The following is a 15246-nucleotide window of genomic DNA, read 5'->3' as shown; positions in this document are numbered from 1 at the left end:
TAATACAGTTCCTCATGTTGTGGTGACCCCCAATTTCATTGTTACAAATTGAACATAATTAAAGCATAGTGATTAATCACAAAAACAATATGTAATTATATATGTGTTTTCTGATGGTCTTAGGCAACCCCTGTGAAAGGGTCATTCGACCCCCAAAGGGATCATGACCCATAGGTTGAGAACCACTGTTATAGAGTAAAGGCAACCTCTTACTTTTATGTTATATGATGTGGATTCCAGGACACTTAGAATGGATAAATACAAACCACAAAATCCTTTTCCAAAGACATTCATTAATAATCTTTCTACTACCCGCTATTTTGAATTGTTATTATCCCTTCTCCTTCCTGTATTAATGCAGATAATGCATTACATGTAATAATATTGTTCTGTTCCTTGTGTGCAGATAAGTCAGTTGATTATGATAGGTAAAATATTGGGCTTGGCCCCTTTTTTAGTAGAAATCAAAGTTATAGTTAGAAGCCCACTTTTAGTGGACATTTAAGAAACACCAATTAATCTTTTTAAACTATAAGCTAGATATTGTTCTGTTGCGCAAATGATATGGGAAGAATCTGAGTCACAGAAAGGTTAAGTAACTAAAGGTTCGGGTCACGACCTCATAGCTAGGAAGTTGTAGAGTTCAGAAATAGTCAATCATTCTTGGCTCAACAATTTAATTCTGTTTGTTTTTGAAGACATTATCATTTGTGATTTTATATTGCACTAGTTTCTCTACCTGAGCTAGCCTGTATATTTTTCGTATTTTCAAATAAAGTAGTGTTGTTGTTGTTGTTATTGTTAATAATGCCAGACAAGTGACTTCAGGACTTGGTCAAACTGTTGGTAAGAAATTGTCTAGCCCTCTTTAAATCATGGAAGATGTTAAGTCCATATCCCTAATATTATAATCCTTGTATTATTTGAAGAATAAAAATAAAAGTTATTAAAAGTTTGCTTACCTTGAACAAGAAGTTCCTGCCACATTTACCCATCATTTTCCACAGTAATATAAATAGTAGAGTAGTTATGAGTATGGGATTTGGAGTCAGGCCTGAATCTGAATCCCAGCTTGGAAATTTACTGTCTGTGCAATCTGAGGCAAATTATATAACCTTTCTAACCCTGCTCATTAATTTGTAAACTGAGGGTAATAATAGTACCTCCCTGGTGGGTTAAATTGTGGATTAAATGAGATGCTATTTTTAAAGGATTTAGCGGGATGTCTGGAATAATCAGTGCTCAGTGTTTTGTTGTTCTCGTCTACAAGGTTGTCATTGATATTTTTAAGAATTTATTTCTCTGGATTTGACTACTATCAGTAGATCCATCAAGATGATGGTTAGAGTTTCCACTATTTCTATAATTTTTTTGTTTTGTGTGTTAGTTTGTTTTTTACCTTTTCTTAATCAACCAATAATACCTTGCAATAGTTAACATAAGTTTCTAATCATAATTCCTAATATTCTGAAATAAAATAAATTTGAGATTTGAGACTTTTACAGTGAACAGTAATTCCTCATTAATGAATTTTTTTTTTCCTTGAGGCTAGAACTAAATAAAAAGAAAAGGGGGGTGGACATCAATTGTAAATATAATTTAAATAGAAAACAAAAAAGCCGAAACCGGTTTGGCTCAGTGGGTAGAGTGTCGGCCTGCGGACTGAAAGGTCCCAGGTTCGATTCCGGTCAAGGGCATGTACCTTGGTTGCGGGCACATCCCCAGTGGGGAGTGTGCAGGAGGCAGCTGATCGATGTTTCTCTCTCATCGATGTTTCTAACTCTCTATCTCTCTCCTTTCCTCTCTGTAAAAACTCAATAAAATATATATAAAAAAATAAATAAAATAAATAAAAAAAATAAAAATGTTTATTAAAAAAAATAATAATAATATCACTTTGAAGAGCATAGAATTATAAGCTCATCTTAATGTCTATGTTTTGCTTCCATTCCTCTCTCTGAGCCAGCGGTTCTCAACCTGTGGGTCGCGACCCCTTTGGGGGTTGAACGACCCTTTCACAGGGGTCGCCTAAGACCATCGGAAAACACATATATAATTACATATTGTTTTTGTGATTAATCACTATGCTTTAATTATGTTCAATTTGTAACAATGAAAATACATCCTGTAGATCAGATATTTACATTACTATTCATAACAGTAGCAAAATTACAGTTATGAAGTAGCAACGAAAATAATTTTATGGTTGGGAGTCACCACAACATGAGGAACTGTATTAAAGGGTCGCGGCATTAGGAAGATTGAGAACCACTGCTCTGAGGCAAGTACTAAGGTAGTGATAAAACGAAGCAAGAAGGAATGCGATTACCCACCAGATACCCTAGTTGGTGTGTTCATTTTATAAAGGAGTATAAATGCTGTGGAAGACCAATGTGGTTCTTTCATAAGTAAATCTTGTCAGAGTTGCTGATCCTGGAAAGGTGATTATTTTTATTCTAAGCCCTCCATTCAATCCCTGACATCACCTCTTTTTTTGCCATTTTTCTTCTGGATGAAGAAAACTCTTCTGTATTGACTCTACTTTCATTTAGTGTGCCCTGAAACAAGTTTCTATCACATTAGGGGGTTTGTTTCAGAGACAGGCAGATAGCCATGTCCCCCTGCTGCTTACCAGGCCTGTTTGATTGGGAACCCTACCTTCCCTATGTGGTTTTGTTAGTTCACTGGCCATAGCTTATGCTATGGGCTGAGCAGTTGTTTAAGCCAAGGGCAGGTGTAAGAATGCATTTTACTCATTTATTCTGGAAAGGCGCTTAAGCCTTTCCAATGTGTCCTGCTGACTGTCAGTATGTTAGATAGGCAAGAAAGCAGAGAAACTGCATTCCCGTGTTGCTGAAGATATTTTGAGAATTACATCTTTCACATGTACTCCAACAATACTCAACATTTATTAAAGACACTCAATAATAGGAGGACTTCTTTTTTCTTTTTAACTGAGGGAAACAAGTCATTTTTAAAAGTTTGCTTTTCAAAACCCCAAACTGAGAGGAAAATACTAGCATTTTTTCAAAGTTCAGAACCAAGGTTTTTCCCTGTGAATGGTGAACAGTAAAGGAAAATCTGCAGGTTTTCATCTTCTGTTCTTCTTTTAAAGGCCGGTTTTCTCTCTGTTTGGTTTACCTAATGCTCTATATCCCTATACTTATTTCTGTTTGTTCAAATATTTTTAAAATTTCTTCCTATTTTTCTTCTCCTGAGTTTTTGCCATTTCTCTCTGCTATTTTTTATTTGTTGTTCGCTTCCTTTAAGTCACTGTTTCTGTTTCCCATCTTGAGTTTTATTTCTTCTTTACTTTTCCTCCTCGGTTTCTTTCTTCTCGTTAGCCTCTTCTGTTTCTCAGTCATCTCTGTCCTGTGCCTAAGCATTATAATATGGGGTTGATTGTAAATTATAGGATCAAATACTACACAGTGAATAAAGCAATGTTGAAGTATAGTTATTCATGTAAAAGAAGTTTGTGGTATGTGAAAAACAATTGTAAAATATATACGTCATGATACCTTCAAATATATGTATGTATATATGTATGTATGTATGTATATATATGTACATATATATACATACACACACAAATACATGTGTGTATTTGTATATATACATAGACGTACATAGGAAAATGTGCAGGAAGTGATGTCTATATGTTTACGGTAGTTATTGATGAGCTACGGAGTTTCAAGTAATTTTGTTGTTGTTGTTTTATGTTTTTGCCTCTCAGGATTGTTATATTTTGCACAAAGAAAAAGTTCCCTCAACAGTGAATATGTTAATCATGCTATACTAGTAAAAGTTGTTATAATTCTTTGATACTATAAACAGTTTCTGCACTATGGCTTATGGTCTAGTAATAGATGGGACATATTTTAAAATATAGATATAAGTCTCAAAGGTTAGATAGGATGAAGTATATCATGTGTGTATGATGATGTACATGAAAACACTTTGAAAAAGGCAATGCAATTAGTAGAGTATTATAAAGATGATCAACAGTTATACAAGCATAGTTTATACATAATACACACTCACACAAAGTACAAAATGAGTTGAAATGAGTCAGTGTTTGGACCACACTTTTTCAGGCATGATGTTTGAACCTCACTCTGACTCTGTGAGGCAAATAGGGTGCCTATTACCATCCCCTCATCACAGATAAGCAGTGTGACTCTCCTACGGAAACACTTAGTGACTGAGTTGTACCACAAACCCAGGCCTTCTGACTGCAGTCCACAAAAGTTTTCAGAGTATCAAAGGCAAGAGCAGGTCCTGAGGCCCAGGGCAGTCAGGAGAATGTGGGAATTAACCTGGGCTATGAATGGAGAGGGTCACAGACCATGGGAAGGCGGTGGGAGGATATTCCAGAGCAGTGACAAGGACAGAAGCACCAGAGCGGGCTGCAGCCCATCTCTGGTACAGAGCAGGTGCCGTCCTTCACACTCAAATGTGGGCAAAACTGGAAGTTGTTTTGTCTTGCTGAATTTAAACAAAAAAAAAAAAAAAAAAAAAAGACTGTTTTGCTTCTAAAATATGTATCCTTCCAAGCTCCATGCCCCCCCCCCCAAAAAAAATTAAACCAGATCATTTAAGTTTCTAACCCATAGTCCCATAGAACGATAAACTTAAGTAACAGGCAGGAGTTATTTCGTTTTGTTTCTTAAGAATTCTAACTGAATAGAGAAGTGAGAAGCTATCAGAACAGTATATTAAACACAAATTATGTGGATGCCAGTTTCACAAAGAATGGCAAGGGCTTTCAGACCGTGTAGAGCAGCGGTTCTCAACCTGTGGGTCGCGACCCCTTTGGCGGTCGAACGACCCTTTCACAGGGGTCGCCTAAGACCATCCTGCATATCAGATATTTACATTATGATTCATAATGGTAGCAACATTACAGTTATGAAGTACCAATGAAAATAATTTTATGGTTGGGTCACAGTATTTAAAGGACCAGAAGGTTGAGAACCACTGGCGTAGAGGAAGGCTGAAGACAACGTGTGCGTTTCTCCCCTGCCTCATCCCTCACAGAGAGTTAGTGTACAGAAGACAAATGTCAATCACAAATGTCAATCACTAGGCAGTATAACTGGTACATTTGAGAAAGTTAAGTGATAGATTTTCATAGCATAAGTTAGTGGTGGTGAAAATACTTTGTTTTAGTGTTTTCAGTACAGTATTAACTTTTCTCTGGTGTAGAGTTTAAAAGGAGAGTTACTAACCTGGAAAACTCCAGGGTCTATAAACATTACTGCTAACTAATTTGGAATTATGTATTAATACTACCAAGGAGAAAGATGAACAAAACCAGGATTCTAGCCAAAGGTTTTAGAGGTGACTGGCCACCCAGAAACATCTGTTTATTCAGCCAACATTTATTTAGGGCATTCTTCTTGCCCAGCATTGTGACCAGGGCTGGTACAAAGGCCAGTGAAACAGAGCCAACTGCAGTCTAGCGAGGGAGAAGAGAGAGCTGACGGAAGAGTGCCCTCACCCTGGAAAAAGAGCAGGCCAGGCCAGAAGCGGAAAGGGACTGGTTCCCAGAGGGGATGACAACCTCAGCTAATAGGGAGAGAAGTGTATCACCCTGAAGAGGCATCCAGGAGGCAGGAGAGAGCAGGTTTTGTTCAGGAAACTACAAATCATTCAGGATGTCTAGAGTAGCGGTCACCAACCTTTCGGACCTCGGTCCGTGGACCACCAGTTAGCGACCAGTGGTCTAATGATGAAAAGTTTTTGGGTAAGGTGGCAATGGGAGCTTAAAGAGGGGATCAAAAGCCAAATCATAGAGGCCACATAAGCAACTTGAGTTTCATTATGTAGACAATGAGGAAACACTGAAGGATTTAAAATAGGACAGTTATCATGGCGAGATTTGCATTTTTAAATATCTATATATAACAAAAAAGACCTGCATATCACCATCAACTGCAAGGCACTCCTTAGTAATTTTATGCCTGAGAGAAATTGTCAGACTTCCACCCTTACCGGTCCAGGCCATGGGCCTTGGCTCTGCCCCACTGAGACCTCCAGCTGAATGGGGGTCCCTACGTAGAACCCTCATTTTAGAAAGGTTAGGAGAAACTGGGACTGAGATTCCAGAGAGCAAAAATTAAAGGCAGTGAGGAATAAAATATTTACAGTGAAAATCAATGCTTCCCTGTTTTTAAGCAAATGTTCACCTAAAGGAGAGGTTCCTGCCTGGCCAGTGTGCTCAGTGGTTGAGCATTGGCCTACGAACCAGGAGGTCATGGTTGGATTCCTGGTCAGGACACATGCCCGGGTTGCTGGCTTGATCCCAAGTCGAGGGCGTGCAGGAGGCAGGCAATTAATAGTTCGCTCTCATCATTGATGTTTCTATCCCTCGCTTCCTCTTCCTTCCTCTCTGAAATCAATAAAAATATGTTTTTAAAAATAATTAAAGAGAGGCACCTTTTTCCAGAAGATGCTTCCACATTGCTCAAGGCATATTTGGAACTGTTTTTTTGGAATTCCTTTAAATACCAGCTTGGGAGCTACACAAATAATCATTCTTGTCTCTATAGTTGCATTTTTAAATTTTTGTATCCTAAAATAAGCACCAACTATCCAATCTGACTTATTTATCCTTCTTATTAGGACTTAGCACTGAGTTAACACTAATTTATTCCTAAAGTTAAATATATCTTCACAAGATGAAAGTTTACCTCTGAAGACATTACCAGCCAGCTCTAAGTTTCTTGACCATGAACCTCACAGATGGCGTGTGAAGTGAGGGTGATAATAACATCTTTCCTGTCTACCCCATACAGCTTTTTTGAAGATAATACCAGACAGCATGTGCAGTACTATGTCAGTGGATGCTTTCATTATTATTGCCTCACACTTGGCAGGCAGTTCCAAAATATGCATTTGTCCTGGAGTCTCTGTGTGTTCACCCCCGAGTAGACTGTTCACTTTAGGAGAGCAGGGCTTGGGTCATATTTGGCTTTGTGTCCCTGGAATCTGACATTGGGTCTCACACATAAACAGCACTCTGATGTTTGTTGAATGAATAATTGAATCTAGCTCCTTGCCTTATCCTCAAACCATTAATAAGACCTGGCAATACACTTAAGATTCTTCAGTTAAAATAATAGGCTCAGAGGCCATGTAACTTCTTCAAGCAGGTGAGCAGTTTGTCACTGGGAAGCATCTGTTCTCATCTCTGAAGGGTCCAGACCACTGGCTGATGAAATCTATCAATCTGAAAGTATAATGGTTCTTTTAAATATATATATCAACACTAATAAAAGAGAAAAATGGTAATTGGCATACGAGCTACCCTTTTCATTGGCTAATGAGGGCTATATGCAAATTAACTGCCAACTAAGATTGGCAGTTAACTGCCAACAAGATGGCGGTTAATTTGCATATGTAGGCACAATGCAGGGAGGCGAAAGGGAAAGCAGGAGAAGCCCCCTGCCACTGACAGTGATCGGAAACCCAGGGGGGAGCTAAGAGTTGGGGGCCCTGCCCCCCAGCCATGATCGGAGAATCAGGTGCCTTTGCTGCCCTGGCCAGTGATAGCAGGAAGTAGGGGTGGAGCCAGCGATGGGAGCTGGGCACGGTCGAAGCTGGCAGTCCCAGGAGCTAGGGGTCCCTTGCCTGGGCCTAAAGTGAAGCCCACGATCGTGGGGCCGCTGCAGCTGCGGGTCCCCGCTGCCCGGGCCGGATGCCTAGGCCAGAGGCATCAGGCCTGGGCAAGGGGCCGATCCTGCGATTGGAGAGTGATGGGGGTCAACGCCTGAGGGCTCCCAGTATGTGAGAGGGGGCAGGCTGGGCTGAGGGACACTCCCCCACACACACCCAGTGCACGAATTTCGTGCACCGGGCCCCTAGTATATATATATATTATTGATTTCAGAGAGGAAGGGGAAGAAAGAGAAACATCAATGATGAGAGAGAATCATTGATTAGCTGCCTCCTGCACGCCCACACTGGGGATTGAGCCTGCAACCCAGGCATGCACCCTGGCGAGGAATCGAACTGTGACCTCCTGGTTCATAGGTCAACGCTCAACCATTGAGCCATGCCAGCTGAGCTGAAAGTGTAAAATGTGAAGCTTAAACCCTAGTGCTGCAATCTTAACTTTGGCTGTATTTTAAAATCACCAGGAAAACATTTTCAATTCCTGGTCCCCATCCCAACCACGACAATTAATTCAGTACCTCTGGAGGTGAAGGCCAGGCCTGGCACCCAGTTGATTCCAATGTACAACCTGCGTTGAGGTAGGGAGAGCTCTAAGATTAGACTTTGAGAAACATTGCTTTAAAGAAATTGCCCACCTAGTTCTACATTAGTGCCCTAGGAAATGGAAAAGACTTAAGACCAGCTCCCACTTTAGTCTTCAGGGAGTAAAAACTAGCACTCACTGATGGGGTGCAGTGGGAAAGCAGCAGTCTATGTGCTGAGCCGGGATTAAGTCATGGAAAGGTGGGCTTGTGCTGAGCATGGGACTTTCTGCAGAGCCTGTGAGTCATTTTAGTGTATCAGAGAAATAAAAGACAGTCTCTGCCCACAAAAGCAGGGTCAAGTGTTAGTTTAGCAAACCGGCAAGTACCAGCCAGCAGGCCTGGCCGACACAAAGGTTCTGAAGGCTTTGATTCACACCAATCACCATTCTTGGCCCTGGGAATACAGCTGTGAACAAGGCTCAGAGTGTCTCGAATAACTGACAGTCTGTTCAAAATTAAGTAAACGGGCAATTACAGAAGGTGAGAGCTGATGAAAGAAAGGAAAAGAGGTTGGTGAGATAGGAAGAGGGTTTTAAGGGTCAGGCTGAGATTTCAGTCAATACAATAGCTGGTAGTTCCTGCTCAAAAGAACACTGTAAAAGAAACATGTAAGAAAGGTTACTTTGGAACCTTTGGAAGATTATAAAAAGGAGAAATAGTGCAGATGCAGAACAGTTAGGACACCTACAACACTCTAAGGGTTGGGTGCTAAGTGCCTAAATTAGGGAGACTTGGAAATGGGAAGGAGTGGTTTATAGACTTCCCAGTGAAAAACATAGCCGTTTTAATTATAAAAGCATAAATAATTTAAATACATCTCAGTCAGAAGTGAATTGTTAATTTTGGAGTTCTATTTTGAATGATTTACTATATATCTGAGAATGCATTTCCCATTATTAATTGCTGTCATATCTTAATCTATTTCACAACTATGTGAGAAGTTTAAAAACTGGTTGTCAAATTAGTGAGGTTAGTCAAGGTCCGGGTTCTTTTAAGAGAATCAGCTGTTTACTTTTTGTCCACACAGTCTCTGACCAAAAAACTTACCTGTCCAACACAGCCTCTGTGACAATGGTAACCCTCCATATTTCTATTACACACTCAAGTCAGTGTTCTTATGGAGAATCTGAGCTTATGCAAAACTTTTTACTAATAAGAACTAAATTTCTGTCTTTGCCTTCAAGTGAACAAGTTTTAAAATTTTCACATGTAAATGATCAGTGTGTAATTCCAGTAAACTCACTGCTCTTGTTGGGCCAATGCCATGACCAGCCACAGAGTGGATAGTATTGAGTTGTCGATACATACAAGACTGTAAACTACCAGACCCTATGCACTGGAATTGGGTCTGCATTATAAGTCTGCATGTGTATTCTCACCGGAGGCTGTGAAATGTGGGCACGCTTTCCATCTGTGCAGTCTGTGATTTATGGAGGCACATAGGTCAGGAGTTTATTATGCTGAAAATCATAATAACTGTTTTGTTTGCTCTCGAAAATGAAGTGATTGAAGCATGTTGAAAGATAAATGGGTGAAACGTTTTGATTATGCTTTTATTTCTATTAAAGATTAAATATTATTGCTGAGTAACCAGCCCTGCTAAGTATTATGATATTAAAGCTGAAGTAGTGTGTAAGCCGATAGCCCCTTCTTTCCTCTGGGTTTAGGTTTGTTATTAATCAAAACGTTGGACCTGTTTAGTGCAGTGGTGTCTGAAACAAACAGTCGAAAAAGACAGCTACTTTAATTTACGGCTTTCTGTTTTTCCAGGTTTATAGGCAAATCTGTTTCTCTGTCTGGGCTTTGTGCTGTGTTCTCATGTCTAGAGGTCATTTCTTAGACCAGGGCCAACGCAGTCCAATAGTTGCATGATTCTCTCATGGCATAGAAAGGAGGAAGGTGCCTTATTATGGTTTTAGTTGACAAATTCTGGCAAAGTCATATTTGAAACAAGGACAGTCCCTACTAGAAGTGGATATTACACAAAACCCATATGTATTGGGGAGCAGAAAAAGCGATAATTTTTTTAAATAGAAGAATGCATATGGAGTGGTATTAATAAGTTAACTAAGACGGTGGCTTTTGGTGTTTTATATCAATATAGGAGTATTGAATAAAATATTTTAAAGGGCATATGATTCCAGCTACTTCCTGGTGTTGGCTTAGGCGTATGCACAAGAGTCACTTGGAAAGTGCTCACCACTTCCGGAAATGCAGTGTGGGGTGGGCTCCCTAGACGCATGATCAGGGACTTTTAATAGGACCGTGGCCACTCTCCTAAACCTGGTCCTCAACAGTGATAACACACTCACAATTTCTAGACAGTGCGCTTTGTGGGAAGTGCAGCACAGATTGTAGGAAGTATCAGAGGAAAAGACCACCTCTTAATATGTGAAACAAAAGGCTGAGTTTACTACTTACTGAAGTAAGAAAGAGCTGTGCTTTGAGGCACAGTCTCTGAGCAAAGCTGGTTGCAAATCCTTATATAGATTTTTGGGTTGGGGATTGTTTAGGAGTGGACATCAGCCTCAGAAGCTCTTCATTCAGGAGAGATTGTCTGTGATTGGCTGGCTTTCTGAAGCATGTTCACTGGAGTGAGTCCGCCACTGATTGGCCAGCTTTCAGAAGCACTAGGCTGCCACTGATGAGTTGGCTTTCGGAGGTGAGGTTACTGAAGTATTTACTGAGGTGCATTTAGGCCTAGGCAAGTCATCATTAATTGATTAAATCTGGTGTAATTATGTTTCAAATCCGTCCTAGTGGTCACTGTGGAACAACCAGCCTTTTTCTAGGAGTTGGAGATTGTTTTATTCTCATAAGCTAATGCTTAAACTGTAAGAAATTGAAGGCACAAGAAATTGAAGGACTCTGAGGAATCCCTCTAAATAAGCAATGACCCTATGATGCGTTTTTCTAAATCAGGTGCTTACTAAAGCAACAGGAAGTATTAAAACTCCGGAGTTCTCACATGTGAGATGGCATGTTCATATACAGAGTGCCCCCAAAAATGTATGCACTTTAACAGCTGATAACTCAGTTTTGAAAATGGAATGTATTTTAATAAACACTGCCTTTATAATTATTCAAAGTATGTGTACATTTTTGGGACACTATATTATTGAGATCAGTTATGAATTTGATGCAAATCATGTATTTTAATAATAAATTGTAGAAATGTGAGTTACCTCAGTAAGTTAAAGGAAACTCTAAGTCATTATTATCGCTCATCCTCACCTGTGTTCCAATCAGCTTTATCTATCTGGGTGGAAAGGGGTGGGAATGCTACTAAGACCCCACATGTCAGCCCTGGTGAACTGTAGTTACTGAATCCTGAGTAATTGTAGCATCACTACTACTGTAACATTTTACTTTCCTCCCAAAATCTTTTTAGGACTCTTTAAAATCTGGGTATATCCTTAGGAGTTTGTCACATAAATAAACTTCACTCAGCATTTGTGCTACTGCAGGGAAAAAGAAGCTAATATAATATTTGGGTTTCATCTGAAAGTTACAGCTGGTGTATGCGGAGTGTTAATCCTATAGGCAATTTGGCCCTATCTTCTGTGATAAAGGAAAATGCTTTGTCTGCCTATTTTAAAAATTGTTGAACTAACTAATGGGAAAGCCTTAGTAGTTTTGTTTATATATAAAAATTGAACTTTCCTCTTTCCAAATTCCTTCAACTGCCCTGAAACCTAGTCTTTTGACTTCCCCGTTTATTCCTGACACCTCTGAATGGGGACAGAGCTAATCGCTTACATGTTCCCCTGCTGCTAAGGATAGCCAGCTTATGACCACTTATGAGTCAAGCACATGTTGATACCTTAAGACCAGTAAGCATTTGATAAAGTAGGAAAGCAGGGTGGTTAGATTTGTTGTAATCAATAGTAGGAGGAGGAAATTAGTCCACAGAGCTCTGCCAAAAGCTTAGTTTCCGTTTGTATGAAAAATATGTATATTTCTTTAATTCAACAACTCCACAGAAAAGGGAGTCATAATACCATTTGAACAAGAATTTTCTTAACACATTACCTACTCTTGATCCATTAAATACTCAGAACAAAATGAAACAGAAATCAGATAGGAGTAGCTTATTGCAGGAGTTTTGCTCTGCAGCCAGGCTCTCTCTAGCTAAGAAAGTAAGCTCTTTAAAGGCAGTTGGCAGAATGTTCTGGGAGTTTAGTTTAAGGAACACTGTGTGTAGAAGTCTTTTAACCTCCCATCAGGAAAAGAACCACAAGTGAAAACTGAGGCAACGACACTCACTACTAGAAATACAAGCCAACAGAACAAACTCCACACATGGTTTTCAAATTCAAGTGTTTTCTGAGAAGTTGGTTTCCGTGTGGCACAAGCACCAATAAACAATAAACCCATCTTTGTGTTCGGTACCCTTATAGTTCATTTTGCCAAGGATGGGGAAGTATAGAATTTCTCCTTTCAGTTTCCACGCCACAATCACTGAACCATCTCTCTCCCTCTTTAGGATGTCACATGTACTTCAGTTTGAGGATAAAAGCAGAAAAGTGAAAGATGCGAGCATGCAGGACTCAGACACGTTTGAAATCTATGATCCCCGGAATCCAGTGAATAAAAGAAGAAGGGAAGAAAGCAAAAAGCTGATGAGAGAGAAAAAGGAAAGAAGATAGAAGGAGAGGACTGACACCCAGAGCAGGTGGAAGTGTGCCTGCAGTGCATGGCCTCATGACAGCCATTGCTCCCAGCAGCATCACTTAGGCATGGGAAAAAGTCTGGTTTTGAAAACCAGGGTCTTGTTATGTAAATTGTGGACTGTCACAAACACATGCTCTTGGTTACTGGAACACACTTTTATTCTGCATTGACCTTTTATATTGTTAAATGTGAAATAAAATCACTTTCCTTCCAGTTTTCATGTTAACCATGTGCAGACCATGCAAGCCTACTTGTGCTTTTTTACCCTAAAATATGTGAAGGCTTCATTTTTGAGATTTTTTCTAAGAAATTCCTGCAAAAAGAATATTTGAGGAAAACCTCTTTGGCATTCTGTCATCAGAATACTAGCTTTGGAATATAATAAAATATATATACATATAATATAAAGATTGATTTTTTTTTCATATAAATATCTCAAAATAGCCAAATCAACAGGACTCAGTAGCCCGTACCTTAAATTGTGAGGAACGCCCACATGAACACTCACACCTGCATCAAGGCTAATGCCTGGCTTCTACTGATGCAGCTGAGACACCGGCTACTGTCAGCCCAGCTCATGGCACATCCTGGCCGGACCCCAGGCCGCCTGACCCGGGGCCACCTGCCCACTCGCCCTTCTCACACAGCAGCCGCAGCAGACATGTAGGGGCCCCATTCTTGCAGAGCGGCTCATTGAGAAGTTAGCCTTTGATGGCAATCACTCTCACGGGTTATTTACTACATATTATCTATATTTAGTCAGGTTTTCATTCCTAGAATCAGAATGCTAAAATTATACCACAGACTAACTTTCAGTTACCTCATAAAACCTCACCAGCAACATCTTTTCAGATAGTGTCTCATTGGCTCTCTCTCTCAAAATGTCATCCAATAGGCTTTTCCTAAGAACACTAGTTCTCAAAATACAGTCCCAGACATTACACTACAGCAACGTCACATGGGGACATGTTAGAAATGCAGAGTCTTGCTGCACTACCCTTCCCCTACCACCCACCCCTCTTCCAGAGGAATGAAGCCAAAACTTTGAACCCAGAGGGCTTGTTAAAGAGACTCCTGGCCTCACAGCAGGTGATTCAGTCCTTGGAATTGGCAGTCCTACTAACGTTAAAGATGTGCCTACCCATGATTCAAAAATTCTAATCCTAGGTTTGTGCCTTAAAGAAATTCTCACACCTTGCTCAAGGAGACCCCTACTGAGTATACACTGAAGCATCAACCAAAGAATTGATAAATGAGTTGTTGTATATCCATACTATCAAATACTTTGTAGTGGTGAAGATCAGTAAACCAGAGCTATATGTATTACCTTATCTTAAACATAATATGAAAAAAGGAGACCATCTGTATAAAAATTTAAAACACACAACCTACCATTATATACTGTTTATGGATATACACATGTGTAGCAAAAATATAAACCAGGTATGGAAATAGTGATTACCTCTGAGGAGGCAGAAGGAATTTACAGGGAGCCTTGCTTGTGTTTGTAGTGTTTTATTTATTAAGGTAGAGGGTGTGTACTCAATCCTCATTATAGTATTCTCTATACATGTTGGTATGCCTGAAATATTTCATTTTTTTTTTCTTTTTGATATCTACAACCTGAGGTGAGAAGACAGGACTCCCAGTACTAACAAGAACCCTTTGTTCTCTTCAGGAAGCAGAAAGTTTCAAAGAGGAGGAGAGGGACAGGGGAGTAGGACATGCCAGCCCCCTCAATGTGGAGTGATTAATCTCACAGCCACCAAACAGTAAGCCAGTGTTTAGAAGTGTGTCCTGTCTTCTCATCACGAAGTTGTAACCTTGGTTATCACAGGTATTCACAAAGCAAAATTTCGTTTTCCAAACTTACTGAGTCTCTGTCAGTTATTGTGAAATGTATTACCACTTGATTTGCACCTACAAGTTTCCATACCTACAAGTTTCCGTGTCATTCTTCCTCATGTGTCCACCACTATAACTAGTGTGGGATTGTCCCAATTATAGATAAATTAAACCCTCAGGTTGGTTAAATGCATCTTATCCTGGTTTATTCACAAAGACCAGAAAGTTCTGAAATTCCACAGAGATTAGAATCTTATCAGCAGAATTTCACCATGATAATAAAATTCACTTTGAACTTAACTGAATTATAGCAATAACAATTTTTTAAGAATGTAATTAATTATCTGTTAAATACAAGATGAGGCAAAGGTAGGTCTACAGTTGTGCATATGTGAAATGCAATTTATTCTTATCTTATTGTTTTCCATACAAACAACTGTAAACCTACTTTTGCCCTACCCTG

The 15246-nt window shown here is 39.6% G+C and overlaps 1 protein-coding gene across 1 annotated transcript in view; it reads left to right on the top strand.

The window, feature by feature from the left end:
• Window positions 1–13346, top strand: part of CWC27 (CWC27 spliceosome associated cyclophilin) — a 180913-nt gene extending 167567 nt beyond the window's left edge. The window contains exon 14 of the mRNA XM_059694531.1: window positions 12751–13346. Within this exon, the coding sequence (XP_059550514.1) occupies window positions 12751–12913 (163 nt within the window). The 3' untranslated portion in view covers window positions 12914–13346. The remainder of the gene's footprint in view (window positions 1–12750) is intronic.
• Window positions 13347–15246: the final 1900 nt, after the last annotated feature.

The sequence above is a fragment of the Myotis daubentonii genome, chromosome 4 (genome assembly GCF_963259705.1).
Source record: "Myotis daubentonii chromosome 4, mMyoDau2.1, whole genome shotgun sequence".
NCBI classification, from domain to species: domain Eukaryota; kingdom Metazoa; phylum Chordata; class Mammalia; order Chiroptera; family Vespertilionidae; genus Myotis; species Myotis daubentonii.
Note: the sequence above shows the minus strand (reverse complement) of the source record. Positions and strands in the feature narration are given on the sequence as shown.